Source organism: Leptonychotes weddellii, chromosome 7 (genome assembly GCF_054177405.1).
Source record: "Leptonychotes weddellii isolate Sample4059 chromosome 7, ASM5417740v2, whole genome shotgun sequence".
In the NCBI taxonomy this organism is placed as follows: Eukaryota; Metazoa; Chordata; class Mammalia; order Carnivora; family Phocidae; genus Leptonychotes; species Leptonychotes weddellii.
Window position 1 is genome coordinate 29781411 of NC_138375.1, and position 24560 is coordinate 29805970.

At 40.9% G+C, this 24560-nt stretch overlaps 1 protein-coding gene across 2 annotated transcripts in view; it reads right to left on the reverse strand.

Annotated features, from left to right (window-relative positions):
* Positions 1 to 473: 473 nt before the first annotated feature.
* Positions 474 to 24560, reverse strand: part of C6 (complement C6) — a 61212-nt gene continuing 37125 nt past the window's right edge. For both annotated transcript variants that reach the window (XM_081826064.1, XM_081826063.1), the window contains exons 11-19: positions 23034 to 23200; positions 20972 to 21197; positions 19893 to 20064; positions 19546 to 19657; positions 15858 to 15990; positions 14719 to 14907; positions 8636 to 8726; positions 6027 to 6268; positions 474 to 1030 (exon numbers count right to left, since the gene is read on the reverse strand). In XM_081826064.1, the coding sequence (XP_081682190.1) occupies positions 855 to 1030; positions 6027 to 6268; positions 8636 to 8726; positions 14719 to 14907; positions 15858 to 15990; positions 19546 to 19657; positions 19893 to 20064; positions 20972 to 21197; positions 23034 to 23200 (1508 nt within the window). In that variant the 3' untranslated portion in view covers positions 474 to 854. The remainder of the gene's footprint in view (positions 1031 to 6026; positions 6269 to 8635; positions 8727 to 14718; positions 14908 to 15857; positions 15991 to 19545; positions 19658 to 19892; positions 20065 to 20971; positions 21198 to 23033; positions 23201 to 24560) is intronic.

Genomic DNA, 24560 nt, shown 5'->3' on the forward strand with positions numbered 1-24560 from the left:
ATTATTCCTTCACAATTTTCTGATGATTTTATTTTCCATCCATCACATACTTCAGCTCAAAAGCTTTGGGATGCGCTTTAGCTGAGGCAAGGAGAATCTTCTTTCCTAAGAGTATGGAACTCCAGAAGTTTAGTAACTGCCTTAAGGGAAGCAATTTCCACTTGTTTCCAATCATCCTTGCTGTGATGTTTATTACTATGAAGGGTTTCCTGGCATAAGATGACAGGACTCACCTCTTCTTGCCTTATTTTCTCCATAGCAATTATCATCATCAAACATACTATATATTTTATATGCTTATTTTATTTTTTGAATGTCTTCCTCCATGTGAATGTGGGCTTCATGAAGGCAAAGGATTTTGTCTTTTTATTCACTGCTAATTCCCCAGCATCTTAAACAGTACTTGGCACATTGTAGACATTCAGAATTATCTGTTGAATGAGTGCATGAAGAAAGGATGGGTTTCAAGAATGTGTTTTACAAGTTGTTGTAGGTTTCTGTTTATTGATTAATTGAAGACAGTTATGGTTTTTGTTCTTAATTCTATTTGTGAGAATGCTTAATATTATAGGCTTCATAAGGTCCTCAGAAGCCCCATCATTTTAGAGCAATGTGAACAGAAGAATTTACTGGATTGATATGAAAGAGTTGTTACCTGGGTGTACACTTCAGAACCTCATGGGTTGGAACTGGATAGGAAAGGCTAAGGCAGGAGAGGCAGGGTGAATAATTATATGAAAGTAACACAAAAGAATTCATGTCTAACCTCTGGGCACACCAGTCTGCTGTTTATAGGAGGATGCCCTTTTGTAGGAATTATTTTTGGACAGTAAATCTGTTTATCAGTAATTGTTTTAGGCTGAACACCTGCCAGGATACAGTATTTCCACTTTCCTGTTGGCACATCGTATAGCTCCTACTTCACAGATGCTCGCTGTTTTCTCACTCGATCCCATTTTGACGCAGTAGAGTTGGCTTCTACCCTTGGAGCACTGGGGAGGCAACAGGCAGACACATTTGGAAACAGAGGCTGAAACGAGAGGGAGGCAGTGTGACTCACCACAGTACCTCGGGGTTTGATTTTACCTAGTTTGTCCCCAGAGCAGCAGGCACTTTGGTGGCAATGTATTAGAAAGCTGGAAAAAAGGCAATGACCCAAAAGATCCAACTGTGGTCGAATGGAGTCATCTGGATGGAAGATACTAGAATGCACTGGTAAGCCAGTAAGATTCAGCAGCTGGGCTGTCTCTGACACCTCCCTCTTACTCACTGCCCGCATCCAATCAGTCACTACGTCCCGTCAATCCATTTCTGCAATGTCTTCTGTCTGTCCTTGCTGTTATTTCTCATTGGCACCACCCAAGAACATTTAGTTACCTTCTGTTGAGAAGATGCTATGAAGCCACATAATAAGCCAAGTGCTTTACGTGCTTTATTTCATTTAATCCTCACAACAAACATACAAACTCTATGTTATCATGCTCATTCTACACATGCGCTTATTAGTGAGCTTTAGTGATTGGCTCATGGTTCCACAATTAGTAAGTGGTAGAGGCAGGTTTTAGATCATAAATGACTCGTAGGCCTTAATTCTTTAACATAACTCTACACCACAGTTACTGATTTCTTTCTAGAATATTTCTGGGTGGGTGATTCTTTTATGAGGCCTGGTTTCAAAACCACCCAGTCACTTCATAATTCATATAAATCTTGCATTCATGAAATCATTTTAAAATGATTACTTGAGATAAACTTACCAAAGCCAAGAATATTAAATAAATTTTGAGTAAAGGGATATGGGCTCATTTATACACATACATATTTTAATCAAAGGTCAAGGTCCTCTACAGTTTGACCTCAAAATCCCTTTGCAATGTGGTCTTTGTCTGCTTTGTCTGCTTTCTCCATTCCAGGTAGAGTAAGTCCCTCTCTGCTTCCCAAACAAGACCTCAAGGATGTTCTAGTTTTTGTCCTCTTGCCCATGCTATCCCCTTCTTTTGCTACGCTGATGTGCTCCCTCCTACTTTCCCCCACATGTCCAGTTTCTATAGGTCTTACGTCCTCCATGAAGCATTTCATAGGAACTTATCCCCATACCAACTAAACTTTAACTAAAGTTTTAATTAAACTTTAATAGTGTAAATTTGTTAGTACTATATCTGACGTTTTTATACTTTCTTGTTAGTTAGCTTTTCATATATGTCTTTCTCTCAAGACAGTTATAAGTGGTTTGTTTGAGAGCTCATTCATCTCTATGTCCCATTTACCTCTTAAAGAGGTGCTCAATTAATTCAGCTTCATCAATTGATTTTTTTTAAAGATTTTATTTATTTATTTGAGAGAGAGAGAGAATGAAAGAGAGAGAAAGCATGAGAGGAGGGAGGGTCAGAGGGAAAAGCAGACTCCCCGTTGAGGAGGGAGCCCGATGTGGGACTTGATCCTGGGACTCCAGGATCATGACCTGAGCCAAAGGCAGTTGCTTAACCAACTGAGCCACCCACGCACCTCATCACTTGATTTCAATTCTGAATTTGGGATATAGGTGTAAGTATTCAAAAAGAAATGTATTGATAGATCTGGGATAATTCTTGTTGCCAAAATATCTGAGTCAGACTGAGAATCAGCAATGATGTCATTAAGAAGTAGCTTCTTTAGGCAGATATCAGTTCTTTCCCATGTGTCTCAACCAATGGGAGAAAATAGGGAAAAGAAGTGGGGAGATACTCATAGGCATGTAGACTTCCTGTCTTTGGTAGAAAACATTTCATGAAAGAGCATGCATTCCCTTGTAAGCCCTCTGTCAACAGCTAGAGAAGATGCTAGTTGTGGAAGGTCTTGCTCATTGTTGTAAACAACAGGGTTTAGTGAAGGACACAAGATTGTTCCACCTCTGGAGAGGATGTCCACTCCCTGGGCTTTTGGAAAGGCCATGGTCACCATTCTTTTAGGATGGTTATGGCTTAAATGCTCTTAGCAAGATTATTTTTAGACTACCAGCACCAAAAGGCCCTTCCCACCACCTCTACTAATGCATCCTTCAGCACTCAATTCTTATGCTACCATCCTTATGAAACCCTTCCAGGCCAGAAGATTTTTATCTCTCTCACAGTTCTTATTACATACTGGCTTGTATTAAAGTTATTCGTGCAATTATCATGAAAAGTTACTCCTTCAGTTACTATGAACAATTTGAAGGTACAAATCTCCTTTATCTTCAGAGTCCTCATCATACCTTGTACAGTGACTTCCACATCTTGGATACTAAATGGACGTGTGCTGAATAAATTTCCCCCTTCTATTAGTTGACGGTGGATATTTTTGAAATTTAGGCAAAGCATTCAGTGTCCATAAAAATAGGCTCCTTAAGAAGCCATTTGTGTTCTAATTTTTGAAAAGTGAACTTAATGTTATTTTGAAGTTCCATTTTAAACTTTCTCTTATTTCATTTTAGATAGAGAAGGAAAAGAGTAGCAAAGTACACAATGTAATCAAGAACACAGTTTAACCAAGGTGACCTTCAATTCAGCTCAAAATTAATAATATCCCAACTTGCCATGAGTGGGTTGGGTACAAAATTCATTTTTAGCTTTCTCTTTCTTCATAAATGCTGTGATTTGTACACTGATGCTCTTCTATAGTGCTACTGAACAGACTTCTCTGTGACATTGACTTTTGCTCACCAATTAGAGAAGACTGGCCCAGGCAGACCATACCTTTAGGGGGAAAAATGCTTTCAGTATTCTGATTGTGTGCAGGATCAAAGAATCTTTTAAATGACTTAAATCTCTTATTACAAAATGTTCACATATTAGTTTGACTACCCCAAGACATTCTGCTAACTTGAGCAATATTGATTAAATATTCAAACTTTTCAGTGTTCTTTTTTAAGACAAACTTAGACTCCTGGAGACTGTAGGATTTAGATATATGTACAGCAAAGAGCTAATAGTAAAGGCAGATTTTGATGAAATTGTAAGCTAGAAATTATTTGCTACTCAGACAGATCTGAAAAGAATAACTTGTGGAAAAATAGCGAAAACAACTCTTTGCTATAGAAGGTTCCATGAAGACCTTTTCTCCATGATAAATATGGAAGGATGGAAACTAACACTAAATACATCCCCAAATACCTGATCTACCTATTATAGCACAGACAGGGACCATTTTATCCTGTTTCCTTTTATCTTCTGTGTGCATTTTTGACAATAATGTTCCTACACTACAATTTTCAAAGAAAAAGTTTATATTTTAAATACAAAATGATATTCCATAATACTTTCAGCTCTTTTCTACCACAAATATTTCTTTTTTTTTTTAAAGATTTTATTTATTTATTTATTTGAGAGAGAGAATGAGATAGAGAGAGCATGAGAGGGGGGAGGGTCAGAGGGAGAAGCAGACTCCCCGCTGAGCAGGGAGCCCGATGCGGGACTCGATCCCGGGACTCCAGGATCATGACCTGAGCCGAAGGCAGTCGCTTAACCAACTGAGCCACCCAGGCGCCCCCCCACAAATATTATTTCTAAGAGACATGTCAGTTGAGTAATGGTGTTGGTCCGGCAACGAAAAATGAGTAGTAGAGTTTTGCTATAAGATGATTTGATACTGATCAGAATTGGGCAACTTACAGAAAATAGAAATGTAATGCCACTTCCTGAGTATCAAATTGACAGAGAAATAAAGGAGTAATTACTCCAAGCATTGGTGAAAGTATGGAAGGCAGTCTTAATTATACATTGTAGATAGGAAATATGGTAAGAACATTTCTGGAAAGCAAGTTGATACACAGTACCAACAAAGACTTTATATTTGGAAATAATATTTACCTGGAAATTTCATTTTCTAAGGTATATCCTAAGGAAATAATCTTAGATTAAAGATTTATGTGTGATAGATTTGTCTATTACAGCACTGTTTGTAATAGCAAAATATTGGGAAAAATCTAAACACTTAACAGACGATTAGTGAAATAAATTACAGAATGTCCAATAGGCTTTGGCAGACATTGAAAATTATGTAGCAGAGTAATATATAATGACATGAAAATAGTTTCATGATATATTAAGTGAAAACAGCAATATGTAAAATAAGATGTAAAGGATGATACTTTTTTTAAAAAAAATTGTAATATAATCAGCGCCACCCCTGAGATATATAAGACCCTGGGAATTTTTTTTTTTTAATGAGATACCTCTCTATATAAACAAGTACAGTCACTCTGAATTAGAGTGTCAGCACCATACTAGCAGTCCAATCTCAAGCAATCTTGGCAAAGAATACCCTGCTGGCTGGTGGCTCACCAGGCTGCTTTCTGGGAATGAGGGTCTGGCTCTGAGCCATGGATGACTCTACAGGCATGAGACCCGGAGCTCTTTGGAACAGTTTGTTGACCCCATGCATGGTGAAAGAGAAGGAGTATAAGGTCAGAGAATGTTCCACAAGGGAGAAACAGTGCCTGAGCCCATGAGAAACCCCAGTCTGGGCTCAGAGTATCCTACCTGATTAACACTGCCAGCCTTGGCTAGTCCCAGGCACTGCAAGAGGACTTAAAAAATTTTGAATAAGATGCTTCTGGCAATTAGTATCCATGAGGAATTCAGTTTAGGCTCAGGGCACTCTAGCTACATTGTCCTAGCCAGTCCCAAATGCCAGAGGAAAACTTAGACAATTCTGATGAAGGCCCTCCAAAGCTGGGGGTGGGGAATGGTGCCTGAAGTATGAGACTGGGACAGGTGATTTTCTACTGGAGTCTAAGGCTAGTACTGATTGTATATGCATTGAAAAATAATTAGGAAGATTCACCCTAAAATTATGAAAGTAGTTATTTCTAACAGTGGGTGGGTTATGTTTTTTCCTTTCTATTTAAATAACTTTATAAAATTTTTTACGATGTAAAGGAATTATTTTTGATTAAGGTTTTTGTTTTATTTCGTTTTTAGAAAGAGTATAAATGCAAGTAAGATGAACTAGCTGCGATGAAGGTTATGTGTGAGCATTTCTAGTACGTGGTCACCACTGGAGCTTACCTGAACATTTTTCCCAGTCGTAGCAGGTATCATAGCCACAGGATTCTTTCTTTGTGCTATTGGATGAAAGTTTTCTCCTCTCAAGACCCCATTCTAGCTGTGGACCATCTTGGCAGGAGCCAATATGTAGAAAATGGAGTTGCTGATTATTTAAACATTTCTCTGCCAAAAACTTACAAGCAGATGAAGTAAAGTAATGGCTGGTGTCTGTATCAAACACACAGAGATCTTCTGAATAATGGCTGCCCAAGAGAGGAAAGCAAATATTTATATATGAAGACTAGAAAAAAAGAGATGGCAGGCAGTCAATATAATATGTAAACTTACCACCCAGTTTTCTTCCCCCGCTCCCCCCTGCCCCCAGCTTCTTTTCTTTCAGTTCTTCATCTCATTTTACATGCTCTGCAGTTCATGTTTCTAAAATTTCATCTTAATCTTGGTTTTTCCCAATTGTCTTTGAATCAAAGTCTGAATTCTAAAATTCTGGTAATCAAGATCCTCCACAATTTGACTCCAATTAACTTTCCTTTCTAGAATTATTTCCCTTTCCTTCCTAATCTCTATCACCTGACAATTGTATTGATAATTTTTGAAAATTATAAGATTACTTCTCCTTTGCTGGCATCCCATGCTCTACTCAATCATCTTTGCATTGTCTTTCTTCTCTGCCTATGTGTGTCCAGTTCAATTCCTGGCTACACTTTGAAGCTAACCCCTGGTCAAACTGGTCCATGTAGTCTGTACTGCCTCAGAACTCTGTAATACTCAGTAATCGCAACACTAGAGTCTTATATCATTACATAGCTTTGCAAATGTACTGTGATTGAGTGCATGAGCTTTTATGTCATTCCCTGGGTAACTTGCTTAATCTCCCTAAGTAGATGATGGGTCCTGCTCCCAAGAGGTAACCAGTGGCCACAGTCCTTCTTTTGCTGAGAGGATGAAAGGTCCTTGATTATTCTAAATTTGAGTTTCTTCTCAGATGTCAGTTTTAGAGTTCACAATCAGGGCATCAGTGTGTAAATTTATCTCCAGGAAGTAAAGGCCTCTCTCTATGTGCAGAGAACTTAAGCTGTAGGGCCAGTTGCTTCTCACAAACACCTTCAATGCTGTGTGAAGGAGAACTGAGGACTACAGAAAGAGGCTAGAGAGGTAGGGAAGAGCTGAAACTCAGTTCCAGAGGACAGTCTGCATTCTCACAATTTGGTATTGCAAAGATAAAGGTTCCCTCTGCGTTAAATGGGCACTATGAGTGTTGCACATATTCCCCAGAAGGCCTGGATGAGGAGACTCCAGCAGCAAGAAGTTTCATGGAGGACCACTTCTGGTGAAGACTGAGGGGTGTAGAGAGGACCACCTTTGTGCTGAATTATATTTGTGGAATTATACAGAAAAATACCCTAGAATTTTCCTAAATAAGTAAGAAGTCCCTATAAGTGTTTGTTCACCTGGAGCACGGAGGAACATGAGAGCTACTTAGTGTTAAAAGTGAAGGGTAACTGGGCACAGTCTGTTGTCTTCCTATCCCAATGTTCAGTCTTTCTCCTCCTCAGTCATAGGACTCTAACTTTATTCATAGGGCCTATGCATCCAGCCAAAGAACTGCACTTCATAGCCTCCCTTGAAAGTACATGTGGCCTTATGGATAAGCAAAGGTTAATGAGATGGAAGTGAGTGAAGGGTCTTACAAGAATTTGCCTTAAAAAGAGGGAAAATGTCCATTGTTGATCTTCTCCCTTCCTGCTCCTGCAGAGCGATCTCGGACCATGAAATAACTTTAAGGACGGTAGAACAAGAGCAGGAATGAGCCTCAGTCCTACCTGCAATGAGAGAGTCGCCATACCAGCCCTAGATTGCCTACCTCTGCATTTATTTTGTGAGATAGAGAAACAAAATTTTATCTTCAGCTAACACTGTTTTGAATTAAATTCAATTGCAAGTAGCCCTTAAATTAAGAAGCACTCTTGACTGTCCTCAGTTTGTTCACATAAAGAAAATGCAGTTAGGGGCGCCTGGCTGGCTCAGTCAGAAGAACTGACTCTTGATCTCGGGGTTGTGAGTTTGATCCCCACATTGGGTGTAGAGATTATTTAAAAAAATATAAGGCAGTTATAACAACAAAAAGGAGGTAGCTGTCTAGTCATGGCAGTCAGAGGGGGATGTATCATTTTCATTCTTCATTCTCTCTACCCCAGCATGAAAAAATAAACTGACAAAGGGGTGTGTATATGTGTGAAGTCTGTGCTCATACTACTGTCTCTATTCTAAGCTTTTGGAGTCATAACCTTGCCCTGTGTGTAGGGGGAAGAGGAAGGCTTTGAGATAATTGAGTCTGAAACCCATTATGGACAGGAATAAGTCTTCATGAACAAAACTGAAAGTTTCTTAATAAACAAATGCCATGCAAACTTAGGGAATGGGGCTGAGAGATAATTAAGAAAGCTTGCTACCCTGTGGGGAAGAAATCAACACAGCACAGGGGGTATTAGTTATGTGAAAAATTAATATGTTTCGTGTTTGTGCTTCAAGAAGCTCAGCTCCTCTATCAAGCTGGTTACACTAGACTGGTTTTCCCATTTTCCAAATACAGTCCATAGAGTATCTCTCACCTACAGTCTTCTTCTGGAGACATGCAAATGCATTCAGATCCCAACTGTTTTTGTCCTGGTTGACAATGGCCCTTTAATTTTGTCAAAACATCTGAAACAAAAGAAAAGGGGTAAAGAAGAGTGCACAGCATGTATTCCAAGTGGCAAGTTTGGACTTAGGAGGAAAGGCAGTGGTGAAAAGTTCTCACTTATCACCTGCAGTCCAGGCATTCATTTTGCCTTTTCCAAATATGCTGTCATGAAATATTCCAACTGAAAAGTCCTTTCTAGCTCTCATGAGCTGTCATTTTCCAACCTAAAATTGCTGTTAAGTTCGGAGAACTGAAGAGAATGGAATTGGTGAAATTTCTGTTCATTTGTTCTTCAAATATTTACTGGGCGACTAAGATACTCTCAGCACTGTGTTAGGTTCTGGAAATAGTGGATTGAGTAAAATTTCACCCAGATTCTATGCTCACAGAGCTTAGAGTTTTGTGAGGGCAGAGTGACATTAATCAAACACACGCATACAAATAGAATTGCTCATGTTATTCGTGCTATTAGAGAGAAAGCATATAATCAAGAAAACTGACGTGAGGAAGGCTAGGACTGGGAAAATGTTTGCAGCAGAGGAACCATCAGGCGTGGAAGTTCAAAAGAGAGGCAGCATGTGATTTTCCTGGAACTGCAAGAAGGCCCTTGTGGTTTAAGTGCAGAAAAACAAGAGCATGGAACAAGATGAGGCCAAGAGAGGTGAGTGTGTGTCAGGCTGTGTGGGGGCTTACAGCACTTTTGAAAGATTTTTGCCTTTATTTTATAAACAATGAAAAGTCTTCAGTGGGTTTTAAACAGGGGGTCATAGGACAAAATCAGGTCTGGATTCTGAAAAAGAAATTAATTCTGGCTTCTGTGTGGAGAATGGATTTGCTGAAGAGGCACGGTGGCCAAGAAGGCTACGGGTAGACAATCTATGAGATGATTATAGTAGTTCAGGTGAGAGAGGATGGTAATTTGGACCAAAATGTTGAGTTGGAAATGGAGAGAAGTAGATAAGTCTGTGACATATTTAGCAGGTTAAATGGATGAAATTGCATATTGTGGGTAAGCTGTGAGAGCTGCAAAGTATGATTCTTAGGTTTCTGGCTTGCATTAGACAATGGACTTTGGTGCCTTAACTGAAATAGAAAATATTGTAAGATGCTTAGTTTTAGGGAGGCAAGGGTAATGACTCAAGAGTTCTTCTCTGCATATGTTAAATTTATGGTATCTTTAATTTCTTTTTTAAAAAAGATTTTATTTATTTAATTAATTAATTTATTTGAGAGACAGAGTGCACAAACAGGGGGAGCAGCAGGTAGAGGGAGAAGTAGGCTCTTTGCTATGAAAGGAGCCCGCTGTGGGACTTGATCCCAGGACCCCGGGATCATGACCTGAGCTGAAGGCAGAGCTTAACTGACTGAGCCACCCAGGCATTCCTAAATTTATGGTATCTTTAAGACACTCAAACAAACTAGATCAAACCAGATACATAAAAATGTGGCTATTTGGGTTTAAGCTCAGCGGAGAAGTCTGTGCTAATGAATTAAATTTGTTATTATTCTTTGGGGACTCCTTGAAGCCATGGGTGTGGGTGAGATTCCCCAGCAGGAAAATGTAGCATAAGGTGAGGGGACAGATATGAGCCTGAAGAACTCCAACATTTAACGTCCAAGCACAGGCAGGAGGCTGCCAAAAACAGAGAGCAACAGCCAGAGAGGTGGAAGCTAAACAAGATGATGTTGTATACTGGGAGCCACAGAAAGAATAGGAAGAGGAAGGTCAACACTGTTGGATGTTCCTAAGAGGTCAAAGGAGATGAGGATAAAATAATATCCATTACTTTTAGCACTACAGATGTCAGTGACGATGGTGAAAATTGTTCTTTTGGGCTAATGCCTCGAAAGTCAGATTTTCTTACAAGAAGAATCCATGGAGTAATGCAACTCTTAAACGGAGCTGTTTATCCCTGCATGATATTCTAGGCACTAGTATGTTATGGTGGGAAAAAAAAACATAGAAAGAATGAAAACAAGAGTGGTCCCTTGTTTTGCATGAATGTAAAGGACATTGTGAAAACAGACATCAATCAAATAATCATAGTAATGGTTTTTTTTTTTTTTTAAGATTTTATTTATTTGACAGAGAGAGACACAGCGAGAGAGGGAACACAAGCAGGGGGAGTGGGAGAGGGAGAAGCAGGCCTCCCGCCGAGCAGGGAGCCCGATGCGGGGCTCGATCCCAGGACCCTGTGATCATGACCCGAGCCGAAGGCAGACGCCCAACGACTGAGCCACCCAGTCGCCCCAGTAGTAATGGTTTTATACATAAAGGCTGTGATAGGTATTTTGAAGAAAGGGAACATGGTTCCAGAGACCATATAACAAAAGACCCCAACTGAGAAATACAAGGAAAGATCCACGAGGAAGTGAGGCTTGATCTAAGACAAGCAACTCAATAGTGTGTATGTGAGCAACGGAGATTAAAGTAGAGGGAGTAACACTTGGGTATATTATATGGATGGGGAAGTCTTGGTTGTCTTGGCTTACATGAAGATCCATCCAGAGGACGTTTAGACTGGTTGAACTGGACCTAGAGCTGACTTCCTGAGCCTATTGCATGAAACAAACTTCCCAGGACTGAATCTGACTAATCCACAGAATCACAATGGGCTTCCAGAAGCAAGTAATCATCGAAGGATGGCAGTAGGCAGCTATAGCTAGATATTCTGCCACGTTAAATGGCTGAACAGGAGGCTAAGCTCACGGTTGCTCCTTTTAGCCTACCAGGCAGAAGGTTTGATGAGGGAAGGAGGTTTATGTTAGAGGCAAAAATAACGATTTTAAAAATTGGCAAGTTTTCTTCATAGCAATGAATTCCATAGCATTTCCTACTCTCATTCTCTGTCAGGAACCTTATTCCTTCTGGTGAAATCTGGCCCATAACTTTCCTGAACATGGAGACCTACAGCTGCTGGGAAGACCTCAGATACTAAGCTTTTCCATTGACATGGGATTATTTTCCTTTGTTGTAGAGCTATACCTCTTTGCGCTTCGGAAATAAATCTACACTTAGGTCAGGGAAGGACCCCAAGCTGTACATTGTTTCCAAAGAGAACCAACTTTCAAACACTTGGCACTACTGATCGGAAGTTGTCAATGATCACATGCAAGGAGTCTGCCCCCTCCAGTGTGTCAGGTGGAAGTCAGAACCGGCTGTCAGCTGCCCATACCACCCGGCACAGTTAGTGAAGGACATGGAAATGAGAACATTGTGATCTTTGGAGTGCTGGGGTCGAGGGGATCTTCGGGAGGTGTCAATTTCTCGGAGGAGGAAAAAGTAACCATGGAGGCATGCACCATCTCATCTCCTCAGGAAGCCAGACCTTTTTCATGTTGAAATAATTAAAAATCTTTTCCTAACTAAGGATGGCCTGAAAGCCTCTTTGTCTGTCTCACAGCTCCCACACACTGAGAGGAAAGAGTGGTCAGTTTTACTGATGATTTTCTCTCTCTTTCTGACTCCCCTCATTGATCTTTTTGCCAATGTTGTTGGAGAGAAAATATATGAGATAGGATGTTTATTTACTCTATCTGGATATAGAACATCTCATTCTCTTTCAGATTGGATTATAATTTCAATTTCTTCTCCAAATAAAATCATGGGTGTGTGTGTGTGTGTGTGTGTGTGTGGACAGTGCTGTTATTTGTATAGAGAAGATACTACCTAAGATGCCCACAGGATTTTAACTGTGTGAAGCCTGTGGTTCCCACCCCCCCCGCCCCGATCAGGAGTCAAGTGAAATCCAGCCACAATATCAACTTGAAGTTCTCACAAATTTCCATGATACCTCTTTATCAAGAGTTTTAAGGTTATTTTAATAGGTTAAAATTTCCTCCTTTTCTTCATGCATTATGATAGCCTAGAACAGGGCATGGAAGGCCAGATGGCAGTGAACTTGGGGAAGGAGTACAGCTGTTGCTCAGTGTTCTCGTTGACCCAAACTGCCCGACCTTGGGTTTAACTTAGGCTCTCTATACCTTCTGCTTTTGCAGAAGCAAAATGGGCCTAATCATATCTGATCTCAGACACATCTCCCAGGATTCTCTCAATAAAAATGAGACCTGCCTTGAAAAAGCATGCTGAAAAAGTTGGAAGATATGAATTAGTGGAAGCCCTTAACTGTCTTCCAAGTTACTGACTCGCCAGACTGTTTTCTCCAGCCTCTCTATGGCAATTGCCTGATGTTGACCCTCCAGGTTTGTGGGCTCCTCTGGTTAGAGTAGGCAGTGAGACAGTAATGAGCAGGACAGGGATGGAGCAGAAAGGCACCTGTTAGGCATCAAAGGGGAGTGAGGTGTTGCTGTTGCGGTGAGGAAATCCTAGGGCAACAGCAAGCTGAGGCTATGCGGTATCTTCAGATGACTTTTCTCTCATTATACCATTTACATTGTAGTTTTGAAAGATCTTGGCCCCTAAAATCACCGTGACAGTTCTGATCAATCCAAATAAGGAAAGGAAAGGGGTGGTACCTGGATTCCTGGAAAAAGCAGACTGCCACCCAGAAAGATCCCACCTACCGCAATGAATATTTCTCCTCCAATTACTCAAAATACAATACAAGCTTGTAAACAGAAGAAATCCAGGGCAGTTGCTCGCTGGAGTCTGCCCGTTCTTCCTCTGAGAGTGGACTTTCGCTATAAACTTGCCCACATCGCTCATCTGCTCTGTCTGGTCTGTCCTTGAATTCTTTCTTGTGATGAGACCAAGAGACCAAGAAGAGACCAAGAGGCTCTTGCAGTCTCTTTTGGCAACACTCTCTTTTACAGCCTCACGTTTCTGCCCCCACCAGCAGAGCTACAGGTTTATCAGTGCGTGTGTCTCCTAATCTACATATGCCGGTTGTTACTGTAACTGTATAAATTGATTAACTACAGCAAGTGATAAAATAAAGGAGGAAAGAAGGAGTTGTTTTTATAGAAAGTTGAGAATTTTGAACAATTAAAAGTGATTTGCAAAAATTTTGCTTTAACTGGGGATAAGACTACTGTAAAAGATTATGAAATATATATTATATATATAATATATATATATAAATTTAAAAGCCTTCTCTAGTCAACTTGTTTCAAAAGTGCCTTTAAGTTTTTACCTCTCTTCAAAACAATGGTTCTCAACTCTGCATGCATTCTGGTTAGCTAGAAGAGATTTTAAACAAACACCAAATACCAGGCCCTCCCCAGCTCAATGACATCAGAATTGCGGGATGGGACCTAAGCAGAGGTGATTTTTAAAAGAAGTGCCCCACCTGGAGTTAAAATATTGTTTTAGAGGAACTGATATGGGATAACATAGATGATGAATTATGCATTTGTTTTATTTGAGGAAGAAGTCTTGGAACTCAAACAGAAGACTCTTTAGAAAATAAGAGCTTGGTCCTACATTGGAAAATGAGTGAATAATCGTGCATTTCTATATTTTAAGTTAAAACAAAATGCTTAGGTAATTAAAAACTAGTATGCATTACTCTTTTTATGGCTCTCCACTTTAACCACATTTTCAGTTTACCATTAATTCTGATTTTATTAGGGCGCCTGGGTGGCTCAGTCGGTTAAGCGCCTGCCTTTGGCTCAGGTCATGATCCCAGGGTCCTGGGATGAAGCCCTACGTGGGGCTCCCTGCTCAGTGGAAGTCTACTTCTCCCTCTCTCTCTGCCTGCCGCTCCCCTTGCTTGTGCTCGCTCTCTCTTCTTCTCTATCAAATAAATAAATAAGATCTTTTAAAAAAATTCTCATTTTGTTAGATGTTAAATTCAAATATTGAAGCATCTATTAGAAAAGAAAATTGACCTCACTCTCTAAAGTTTGAAGGTATCTACCTGACCAATAACTTCTTATTTGTTGTCTGACCTCATCATGACACAGGTTGAAATATAAAACCCAGCCCGTAGTGGAATCTTCTGCTTTCTCCTCCCAAAACACACTCAGGAAATAGCACCACTGTGAATGCTATGCCACCAATCTTGGGGGGCACCATCTTAGCAGACCCCAGAATCCTGAGCTGCTACTCACCTTTCTCACAGGTGAGTGAGTTTGAAATGGGCGGTGTCCAGGAGTCCTCACTGCATGTGTACCTTGATGGCCCAGCAACAGCAAAGCCTCTGGGGCAGGTTAGCTCAATGGATTCACCAATTCCGTATAATCTCTGAAATGGTGAGATCGTTAGAACTTCCTGCACAACCGGCTTGAGGCACTGGGTCTCTGGAGGCAGAGAAACATTTTGGATTTGCATAGTGGAGCAGAATACTCAACATATATAAGCAGACTTTAGGCAGCCCAAGAGGGGATTTTAATGCGACTTACTGCATGGGTGAAGCTTTAATGCCATGTTTTGATCAGAAAACTGGGGGTGGGGGGGTAGAGTTATCCCAGGCTTCCGCTGAGAGACTCCTCCACTGTGACACTCCCTTTAGCTCCATTATCTGAGGTTCCCTTGCTAAGGAAGTCACTCCAGAAACTTCCCACTTTCATTACATTATTGGGACTTTTTCCTTTCAAGACATATTTTTTCCCCTCTTCTCCCCAGTGTGTGTTCCCAAGAGCAAGCCACCACAATGTGGATGACCAGAGGCAGACGTCCTAATTGACACTGGTCTCAACTCTGCTTCATGGGGCTCCCTAATAACTCTTTGGGGTCCCTACTTGAGCCTTCTGGGAATCTATTTTGACTTTACTGTAGCCTACAAATGGATCTGTGTGGAGCCTACAAACTTCTCCTCTCTTCCTCAGTAAAGGATGTGAACACGCTCTAAGGAGAAAACTGCATTTCACATAAAATCCCATTTCTGATACATAAAGAGTGTAAGTATCATTTTCCTGGGACTCATCAATTTGCATGAATTTGGACATCAGGCAAGGCAGAGGTCTGAGGTTCGATGTAGTTAGCTGACTTTTGGGATTTCTTTGTAAGCACATGCTTTGTAGTCCTGCGTCTATGAAGCTAAGATACAGGGGCATGAGAACTGAAATAGGAAGACATTTTGAAATTGAATTTTACCAGATGAATCCTATTTTCTGCTTCGCTAGACCTTTTCACCAGAGTTACGAAAAAATCATACAAAGTAGTGATCTGAGGGTGGGATTTTGCTCTAGTTATATGGGGCACATTCATTCTTTAGAGCAGTCATGCAAAAAGTCTGCCCGCGTCTCACGTTGGCATTCCACATCTCCTCGCCTCCAGGTCCTGTCTGGTAAACATCTGAAGTACTGGTATCCAATAGTTGTGAATCCAGTAAAGCATGAGATTTCAACTTCTTCCCCAACTGAGTACAGTTTCTTCTCATTCTAGAATTAAAACAGAAACCAACAAATTATCGATGCCACAAACGATATCTCTAAACACCTCGGGGTAGTCCTGGATTCTTCCCATTCCTTCACTCCTGGATCTACTCAGTCACAGGGCTCCTCTCAATTTCTACTTCTAAACATCACTCAAAGTTCTCTCTTTTCCTTTGCCATCATCACTGCCTTTGTTCATGGCATTTAGGATCTCTTACAAGCACAACTTTCTAACCGGGCCCTCTTCTAATCCACCTTCCATATTGCTGCTCTAAATTGATTAAGATTTTTTGTTTGTTTGTTCTTGTTTTTGCTTAGAAACTTCCTCCCCACTGGATATGGCATGGCCTATTACTGCAAAAATTAAAAACCTATATACTTACCCTATAGTGGTTATAAACTGATGAAATAGTGTATTCTATATATGCAGAAAATACAGGGATTTGCTGTGGTGGCTAATTGACTACAGATCATTTAAAAGTGTTACTCAAACTATGGACTCTGAGAAACAAACTGAGGGTTCTAGAGGGGAGGGGGGTGGGGGGATGGGTTAGCCCGGTGATAGGTATTAAAGAGGGCAGGTATTGGGGCGCCTGGGTGGCTCAGTTGGTTAAGCGACTGCCTTCGGCTCAGGTCATGATCCTGGAGTCCCGGGATCGAGTCCCGCATCGGGCTCCCTGCTCGGCAGGGAGTCTGCTTCTCCCTCTCCCACTCCCTGTTTGTGTTCCCTCTCTCGCTGTGTCTTTCTCTGTCAAATAAATAAATAAAATCTTTAAAAAAGAAAAAAGAGGGCAGGTATTGAATGGATGTTATACGCAAACAATGAATCACGGAACACTACATCAAAAACTAATGATGTAATGTATGGTAATTAACATAATATAATAAAATTTAAAAAAAATGTTACTCAATTCCTAGTAACCCAGGGGTCATTATATATTTTCCCAGTTATGTGTAATTAAAGTACAACTACTGTCATGTAGGAGTTCACTAAAATCTTCAAGATAAAATGGGTTTCACACTTCTTAGTGTGGAGTATTAGATTTAACCCATTTTACCATCCTCACCTCTCACCATTTGCTCCCGTAAAACCTACCCCTCACAGAACAAAACCATCTGCCATTCTTTGAACGTAATATTCTCGCTCATGCCATCATGTCTTTATCGGGTTGTTCCCTCTATGCTCCACACCTTCTGTCTTCCCTTCTCTCAGGACCCAACTCAAATAGAATTTCATCTGTGAGAACCTTCACTTCCCCAGCTTCCTGAGATGCACCATTCTCTCAGTTCTGGGGGAAACTGGTACAAAGCCCTATTTTTATAATGTGTGCTACCCTGCAGTTTCATTCCCCACCCATGAGTGGCACCACCACTAGAAGATTTCTGCCTCACACATCTTTACAAAGGCTTAATAACTCTGTTGAAAGAATGCAAAACACTATCCTTCTTAGGGGGCAGTAATATAACAGTCTTTTTCCTTACTGAGTGGAAGAAAATTGCAAAGAATTGGCTAGGAAGTTATTCTCTGTGAACCGAAATCACAAATTTTGAGGGAGGTGGAAAAAAAAAAAACTCGATTGTCAACTTTTGTTATTACTTGGCCACACAGTTCAGCTTGTCTCCTGGAAGATGATTAATTTCCTGACTACAGAAAGATTATTCTACGATTGGTTATTATGGCTGTGGCTTTGTTTCTAAGGGAAATGGACTAATGAGTAGCATTAACGATTTGGATATTTTATTCAAAGGCTGCCCATTTCTTCTTGCATTCCTCCCCAAATAAATGATGTTCCTAAGCTTCTGCTTCTATTTATCTTATGAGGCTGTAACCTGTAAGTGCACGTTGCAACCATCATGCCTCCACCAACACATCTGCTAGACTGACCGAGCAAGGAAACTTTACCTAAAGTCACTGTTGCTTGCCAACAGGGATGGACAAGTACCTTCCCGGGCAATGACACGGTTGCTCTAGCCTAGAATGAGGCATAGCTGCCTCGGTCTGGGAACAAGGGGTATTTTGCTACTTGCAATCCCAGAAGGTGCTCATTAGGAAAGATCCAAGATGTATCACTTGTGAGTAAAAACTACTGTCAGTAGAGATTAGGTCTTTAATAAAGAAGCAAAAGAGAACAAAAAGTAAACTTATTCATAGGAAGGGAAACAGATCATCTAATTTTATAAAAAAGAGTCATTCGAATAATGAATCACTGCTTAAATCCTTCGTGTGCTTTTAAAATTAGAATGTTGATCATTTTAACAGTTTTTGTGAAACTGCCGGCAAAAACAGGTTAAAAAATTACTTGGGCCTGACCAAATGTGATTTTGAGGATTATGCTCTAGGCCAGGGACTAGCACAGCTCCTCTATAAGGGGCCTCCATAGCCCAGAGCTGCGACCCCTCACCTCCGCCACCATAGATAATACGTAAGTAAATGAGTGTGATTGTATTCCAATGAGACTTTGTTAAAAAAAGAAGGAAAGAAAGGAAAACAGATGGCAGGCCAGATTTGGCCTGTGGGCCGTAGTTTGCTGACCCCTGTTCTAAAGGACTCTTTCCCACAGTGCGGCTCTGGACCAAGCAGCAACAGTATGACCTGGGAACGCGTTCGTTAGATAGGGCAGTTTCCGGGCCCTGCCCAGGACTTGTTGGATCAGAAACTCCTGGCATGAGACCCAGCAATCCGTGTTTTAACAAGCCCTCCAGTGCACTGTAGAGTTTGGGAATCTCTGTTCTAAGGACTAAATGACATTACCTCACTCCAAAATATTTCCTCCCCTTAAAATCTTTAGGCAGAAGACGAATACGGAAGGGACATTAGCCCGGACTGTGCTCCATAGATATTAATTTGCTGGCATTGGAGAATTGAGGGTTATTGATCTTTGATCATAAATACAATAGAGTTGAAAAAGATTAATTTAAAGGCTTCACTGAGTTAACGCTAAAAAAAATTTTTTTTAAAGGTAAAATTGATTAGAAGCCTGCCTTCTGTGATCAATTTTAAATATTATATGTCTCTAATTTATATCTAAAACCACTGACCTGTCTGACAAACATATTTAGTTATTGTAAATCATAGAAACATTGTGGCTCAATGAAAAAAGATAAAATTAAAAGGTATTAAAACCACACTGACTGCTTAAGAATTCTACAGGTTTCTAACCTAAGGCATTACAAACTCCACACCTCCTGTGACTAGGTTGCTTCTCTGAAAACATGCTCAGACTCAGAAATAAACCGTCAGATCTTCAGATTCTCACAAGTCATCCGAAACTATATTGTGGCCAAGCTCCACTTTCCACTCACATAAGTGGACCCTTAGCTTAGGAACCGGTAGCGCCAAGAAATGCAGGCAACCTGCTGTCTTTGGTCTAACAACCAGGTGTGAAGACCTCTCCAGGGAATTCAAGACAGAGGCGTGGTAGAGTGTTTTTAAGTATTAATTTTTAAGTCAACGGAAGATGATTAAACTGGGAAAACAATAACCTTAAATAAAAGAAAATGCATACTTTTTAAATTCTATCTTTTGGATTCCAAACTTGAAGTGAAGGTCAGGATGCCTACCCGGATAAATCCATTTTCCGGAGGAACTGGCCGAGGACACCCGGAATCTGATTCTGTCTCAGGGAGGTCTATTTCTCTCACTTCTTCATCATCACTGACACATGGCTGTCCACTAAAAGGGAAAAGTAAATATGTGTGTATAATGTAACAAATGTGTGTGTGTGTGTATATACAAACCATTTACATGTGTATGTGTATGCATATATATACAAGTGAGAAAACATTAGAGAGGAATGGGTAGCACCAGATCCACCAATACCCCACTAATACACTGTGTTGGAATAGGTAAAATTCTGATTCTTTACTCAGCAGTAAGAAAATAAACATTCCCCATCACGCATCCCTACTCGTTCTCCATGATTGAAAACGTGCAGTGCTCCTCTTGCCGCTTCTCGCCCTCACAGGGTTTCCCTCCTTGCTGGGGGGCAGGGTTGTTGCATTCTCGGGTTCTGGATCTCCTATAAGTAACATCACACGTGCTCCAGGAAGACCAGCAGCTCCAGCTTCCATCCACCGCATCTGGAACACAGGAAGCATCCCCGCCCATCCCGGTGCAGCTGAGAGAGTGTGGGGGCGGGAGAGGGGGGTGAAGCCGGGCCGACTTGGTCTCCTTGCTTTTTAGCTTTGTGATTCTTTGAGGAATATCACAGGGCTATTGTGAGGATTAAAAGAAATTACCTGTGACAAGGGCCTGACACCTTGCCTGATTTCCCTTTCCTGTTCCCACAGCCTGAATAAAACGGCAACAATTATGAATCATTTTCAACTATCAGCAACGTATCACACACACATATATAAATATGCGTGCACATATGTATAAAGATGAACTTCTTCTGAATATATATATCAAATTACTTTCTTAAATGTAATAGAATACATTCTTACCCCCAGGACACATCCCCTTTCTGAGCAGGATTACAGGTAGCCATGAAGATTACTTAACCCCGTATGAAAACTTTGGTGGGGGCTTAACTTATCTCCAATTACAAAGAGATCGTCATTCTACATTATACTACGGAAGAGACTTATAACAAGAGTATCACATACTTTATTTTATAGTATGGTTTATTATTTTATTTATGTTATGTTACAGGCATTGTGTTGCCTATTCTCTCTCTCTCTCTCTCTATATCGATATCTATATATAAAAACTTCAGGTACATACTGGCATTGTCCCCATTTGATGGATGAACTGATTGAGGCATAGAGGGGTTGGGTGACTTTCCCAGGGTCACACAGCTGGTGGGTTACAGCGGAGCCTCACTCTCACCAGGGCTGTTTGACTTTAGAGTCTAATTTTTCACAGGCTTCTTTTCCTTGTGAGTTTGCATAAGGTGGAAAATAAAACTTTTGTTTTCCTCAACCAACCTAGAACACCTTCTGGAGGGGAAAAGGGGCCTCCCCCCAGGAAGTCACGGATACTCACTGGATTTATAGTCCGGCGAGCGTCTCTCACAGTTGTCTCCGTAGGTGCCGCTCTGGCAAACACACAGACACTCGGTCCCCGAGAGCGTGGCGCGGCCATTATTAGGGCACGGAGCGCACCGGCAAGGGTCAAACCTGGCCGCGTAGTCTCGAAAAGCTTTCCTGAGGTTGCTCCGTCTTGTCACCGCACAGGGGATGTTTCTCACCAAGTTCGTGATGGGAGCAAGCTAAGAGCAGATGGTAGAGAGGAGGTGTGGGCCACCACATCCCTTGGGCATTTGTTGCCATCACTGCTCAAATCTCATGGATGGAGAGGAAAGGTCTGGAAAATCCCACACTTCAAAGGGATTATTGTACAGTATAGCATATTTGCCTATTGAGCCAGTGGAGAAAAACCCTCTGCATGAGGGCAGGGAGTTTCTTTTCTTTCCCTTCTAGAGAGGGCAGAGCAGCTATCTGCAGGATTAGCTGGCTTCTCTTTTCCCTAATGTGATGTCTCTGGAGCTTACCTTCCCTGGAATTCTGGTAGAAAGGAAGCCTCATGGGAGGTGTCGCTAACTTGGACTTACATCACGTTATTCAGTAAGCATCAAATGCATGCCTCAAGTCACTGAGAGGGGTGACCAGGAATCAGGCGGCTCATGCACGCTCTGCCAAAACCTCATTAGGTTTGATTCAAGCAGAAAAATCCAGAGAGGGCAAAGAGAGGCTTTCTGTGTTCTTTTTTTCCAGGAACAGGATTGGCTTTTGGTGAGACCAGATGAGAAAATACGGAGCGGGAGAGATGAACTTGCCCGTAGGATGAATGGAAGAATTACAGTAACACATAATGGAGCTAATGCAAAATCAGAGCTCATTTTATTAACATTTTAAAACCTCAAAGGAATGACTATGTAGTGAAGTATATGAGTCACAGGTGTCCAGATGAGTGGCCAGATCTCATTTTCCCATCATAGCCTGTAGAGCTCAATGTATCTTCATGTTGCATGTAAATTATTCTACTTCATAATGATCAAACTCCTTTATCTTCATTTAAATGAAATGAGCAGAATAGCTTCTTTGAAGGCCTTAAAAATGTGCTTATGTTTTAGTCGAAACTGGTTCTAAATGGCATATGACAGATATGTGGGCAAAGTATTCCATAAATAATAAAAATCACCTTTTTATGTAATCACAACAAATACAGGACAGGTAATTTTAATCAATGGTGATAGAAACAGAGAGCCAAATGGGTCTAAGATCCCATTTATCCCACAGAGCTATAAATGAAGATTTAGGCATGCTCATGAAATAAAAAGTTGTAAGAAAAGTACACAAATCAGATTTATTATATAGTTGGGGAGCTGAAGAGCACTACTTAAGGCAAGTTTGAAGAATTGTATTTACTAAATTCCCCTTCCTGAGGGTGCCTGTGTGGCTCAGTCGGTTGAGCATCTGTCTTTGGCTCAGGTCAGGATGCCAGGGTTCTGAGATAGAGTCCCGCATCGGGCTCCCCGCTAGGTGGAGAGCCTGCTTCTCCCTCTCCCTCTGCCTGCCACTCCCCCTGCTTGTGCTCTCTCTCTCTCTTTGTCAAATAAATAAATAAAATCTTAAAAAAAAAAATTCTCCTTCCTGGTATTTTATGTATGCTAAGATTTCTAAATACTGTACCAGAGGATGCTCATTTGAATAGCAAATGCAATCGATGTGTAATTTAACATTTTTAAAAAGGTACATTGTGCATGCACACTAAAGAAAGACTTTTCCTTTATCATCTGTGAGGAAAACGGAAAAGGAATTGCATGGTGCGCAATTTGGGCTGCTAGAGAACCACTTTAGCTCTCTTACCCATAATATTTCTTTTTTTTTTTTTAAAGATTTTATTTATTTATTTGAGAGAGAATGAGAGAGAGAGAACACATGAGAGGGGATAGGGTCAGAGGACGAAGCAGACTCCCTGCTGAGCAGGGAGCCCGATGCGGGACTTGATCCAGGGACTCCAGGATCATGACCTAAGCCGAAGGCAGTCGCTTAACCAACTGAGCCACCCAGGCGCCCCTACCCATAATATTTCTGACTCTTACCTCAAAGTCAATCACAGCAGGATTCTCCTTTACTGATTCTAACCACTCGGAAAATTCCTTCTCCGCAGGACCAGAGTTCCCCTTCTCCCACACCAAGGCGGCGGCGTACTTACTCCTCCCGCCTCGAGTCAGGGATATGGATTTCTCTGCTCCCTGCAAAACCGAACCTGCAAGGTATTTCAAGAAAATGACTCCTTTAGCTTTACTGCACATTCAAACTTTAAAGAAAAGCCTATTCGCACAGGAGGAGAAGTAGATGGTAGTCATGTAGCTCCATTAAATAAGTTAGTGAAAAGCAAGAGAACACTCCTCCTCATCCCTACAGGGAGTTTAGTAATAGAAATGATAACAGTGTTAGCAGTTACCTTTTTTTAAGCAACTTGTATATGCTAGGCACTTTGCACTGATTGCCTTAAGTTATTCTCACAACAATCTTGAGAAGTAGGTATTATAAACACGGGCACTGAAGCTAGAGGTAATTTAGCCTGGAACACATGCACAGTTAACTGGGGGTGTGGTGGGGGAGCAGCCTGGGGTGTAAATGCAGCCCAAGTCCAGGCTACTCAGCTCCCTGCTCTTGGATGCCAAAGCTCCCACTTTTGATGTATATCAGCATATGTCTTAGGCCTTCAGAATAACACAGATCACCTGGTTTCTGATATCCAATCAGTTGACTGCCAGGCTGGAGATTTCCATTTAGAGCAGAAAGTTGATAGAATGCTTTTAAGCTTAAAGACAGGTGCAAAAGCACAACTAACCAAAGAGAAAGAAAAAGTTAAACCTCAGGTTAAGAGTTGGCACAATGTTTCTTTAGAAGCAATGACATTTAACGTACACAGCACAGATCTTTTATACAAAATTTCAAAAAAAAAATTCCTATGAACTAATGATGTCTTTAACTAGTAAGGGTAGAAGCTGAGTAATAGGAACATAGTGAGAAATAAAAGCAAATGAAGAGGAGGCTAGTGATATGGGTGAGAGTTAATGGCATTAATTTGGTGTTTATTCTGCAGTACGGATTAGCCATGCCTCCACTGTTTAGAAATTCTATAGTAAGAGTCTAGAATGATCAGCACAATGGGTGAAATACTCTCTCTGTGAAGAAAGTAGTATAATCCCGTTCAAAGTGAGGTTGCATAAGATAACACAGAGGGGTATAAGAAAACATTTTAGAGGTTTTTGTATTTATTTTTCATGTAAAAAAGGAGAGAAATTAGTGTTTGCCAATATATCATGTACCAGTGGTCAGTAGCTCTGACACGCTATTCACATTTGGCTTGATACCATGTATTTCATGAATGGGTTGACACGTACGAGTTAATATGATAAGCATGGGATCCTGAAAAAGGAGTGAGCAGTAAGTCCGTTTACCGCTGGAACAGAACTAACTCTTTTTTTTTTTTTTAATTTTATTATGTTATGTTAGTCACCATACAATACATCATTGGTTTTTGATGTGGTGATCCACGATCCTTTGTTTTCGTATAACACCCAGTGCTCCATGCAGTACGTGCCCTCCTTAATACC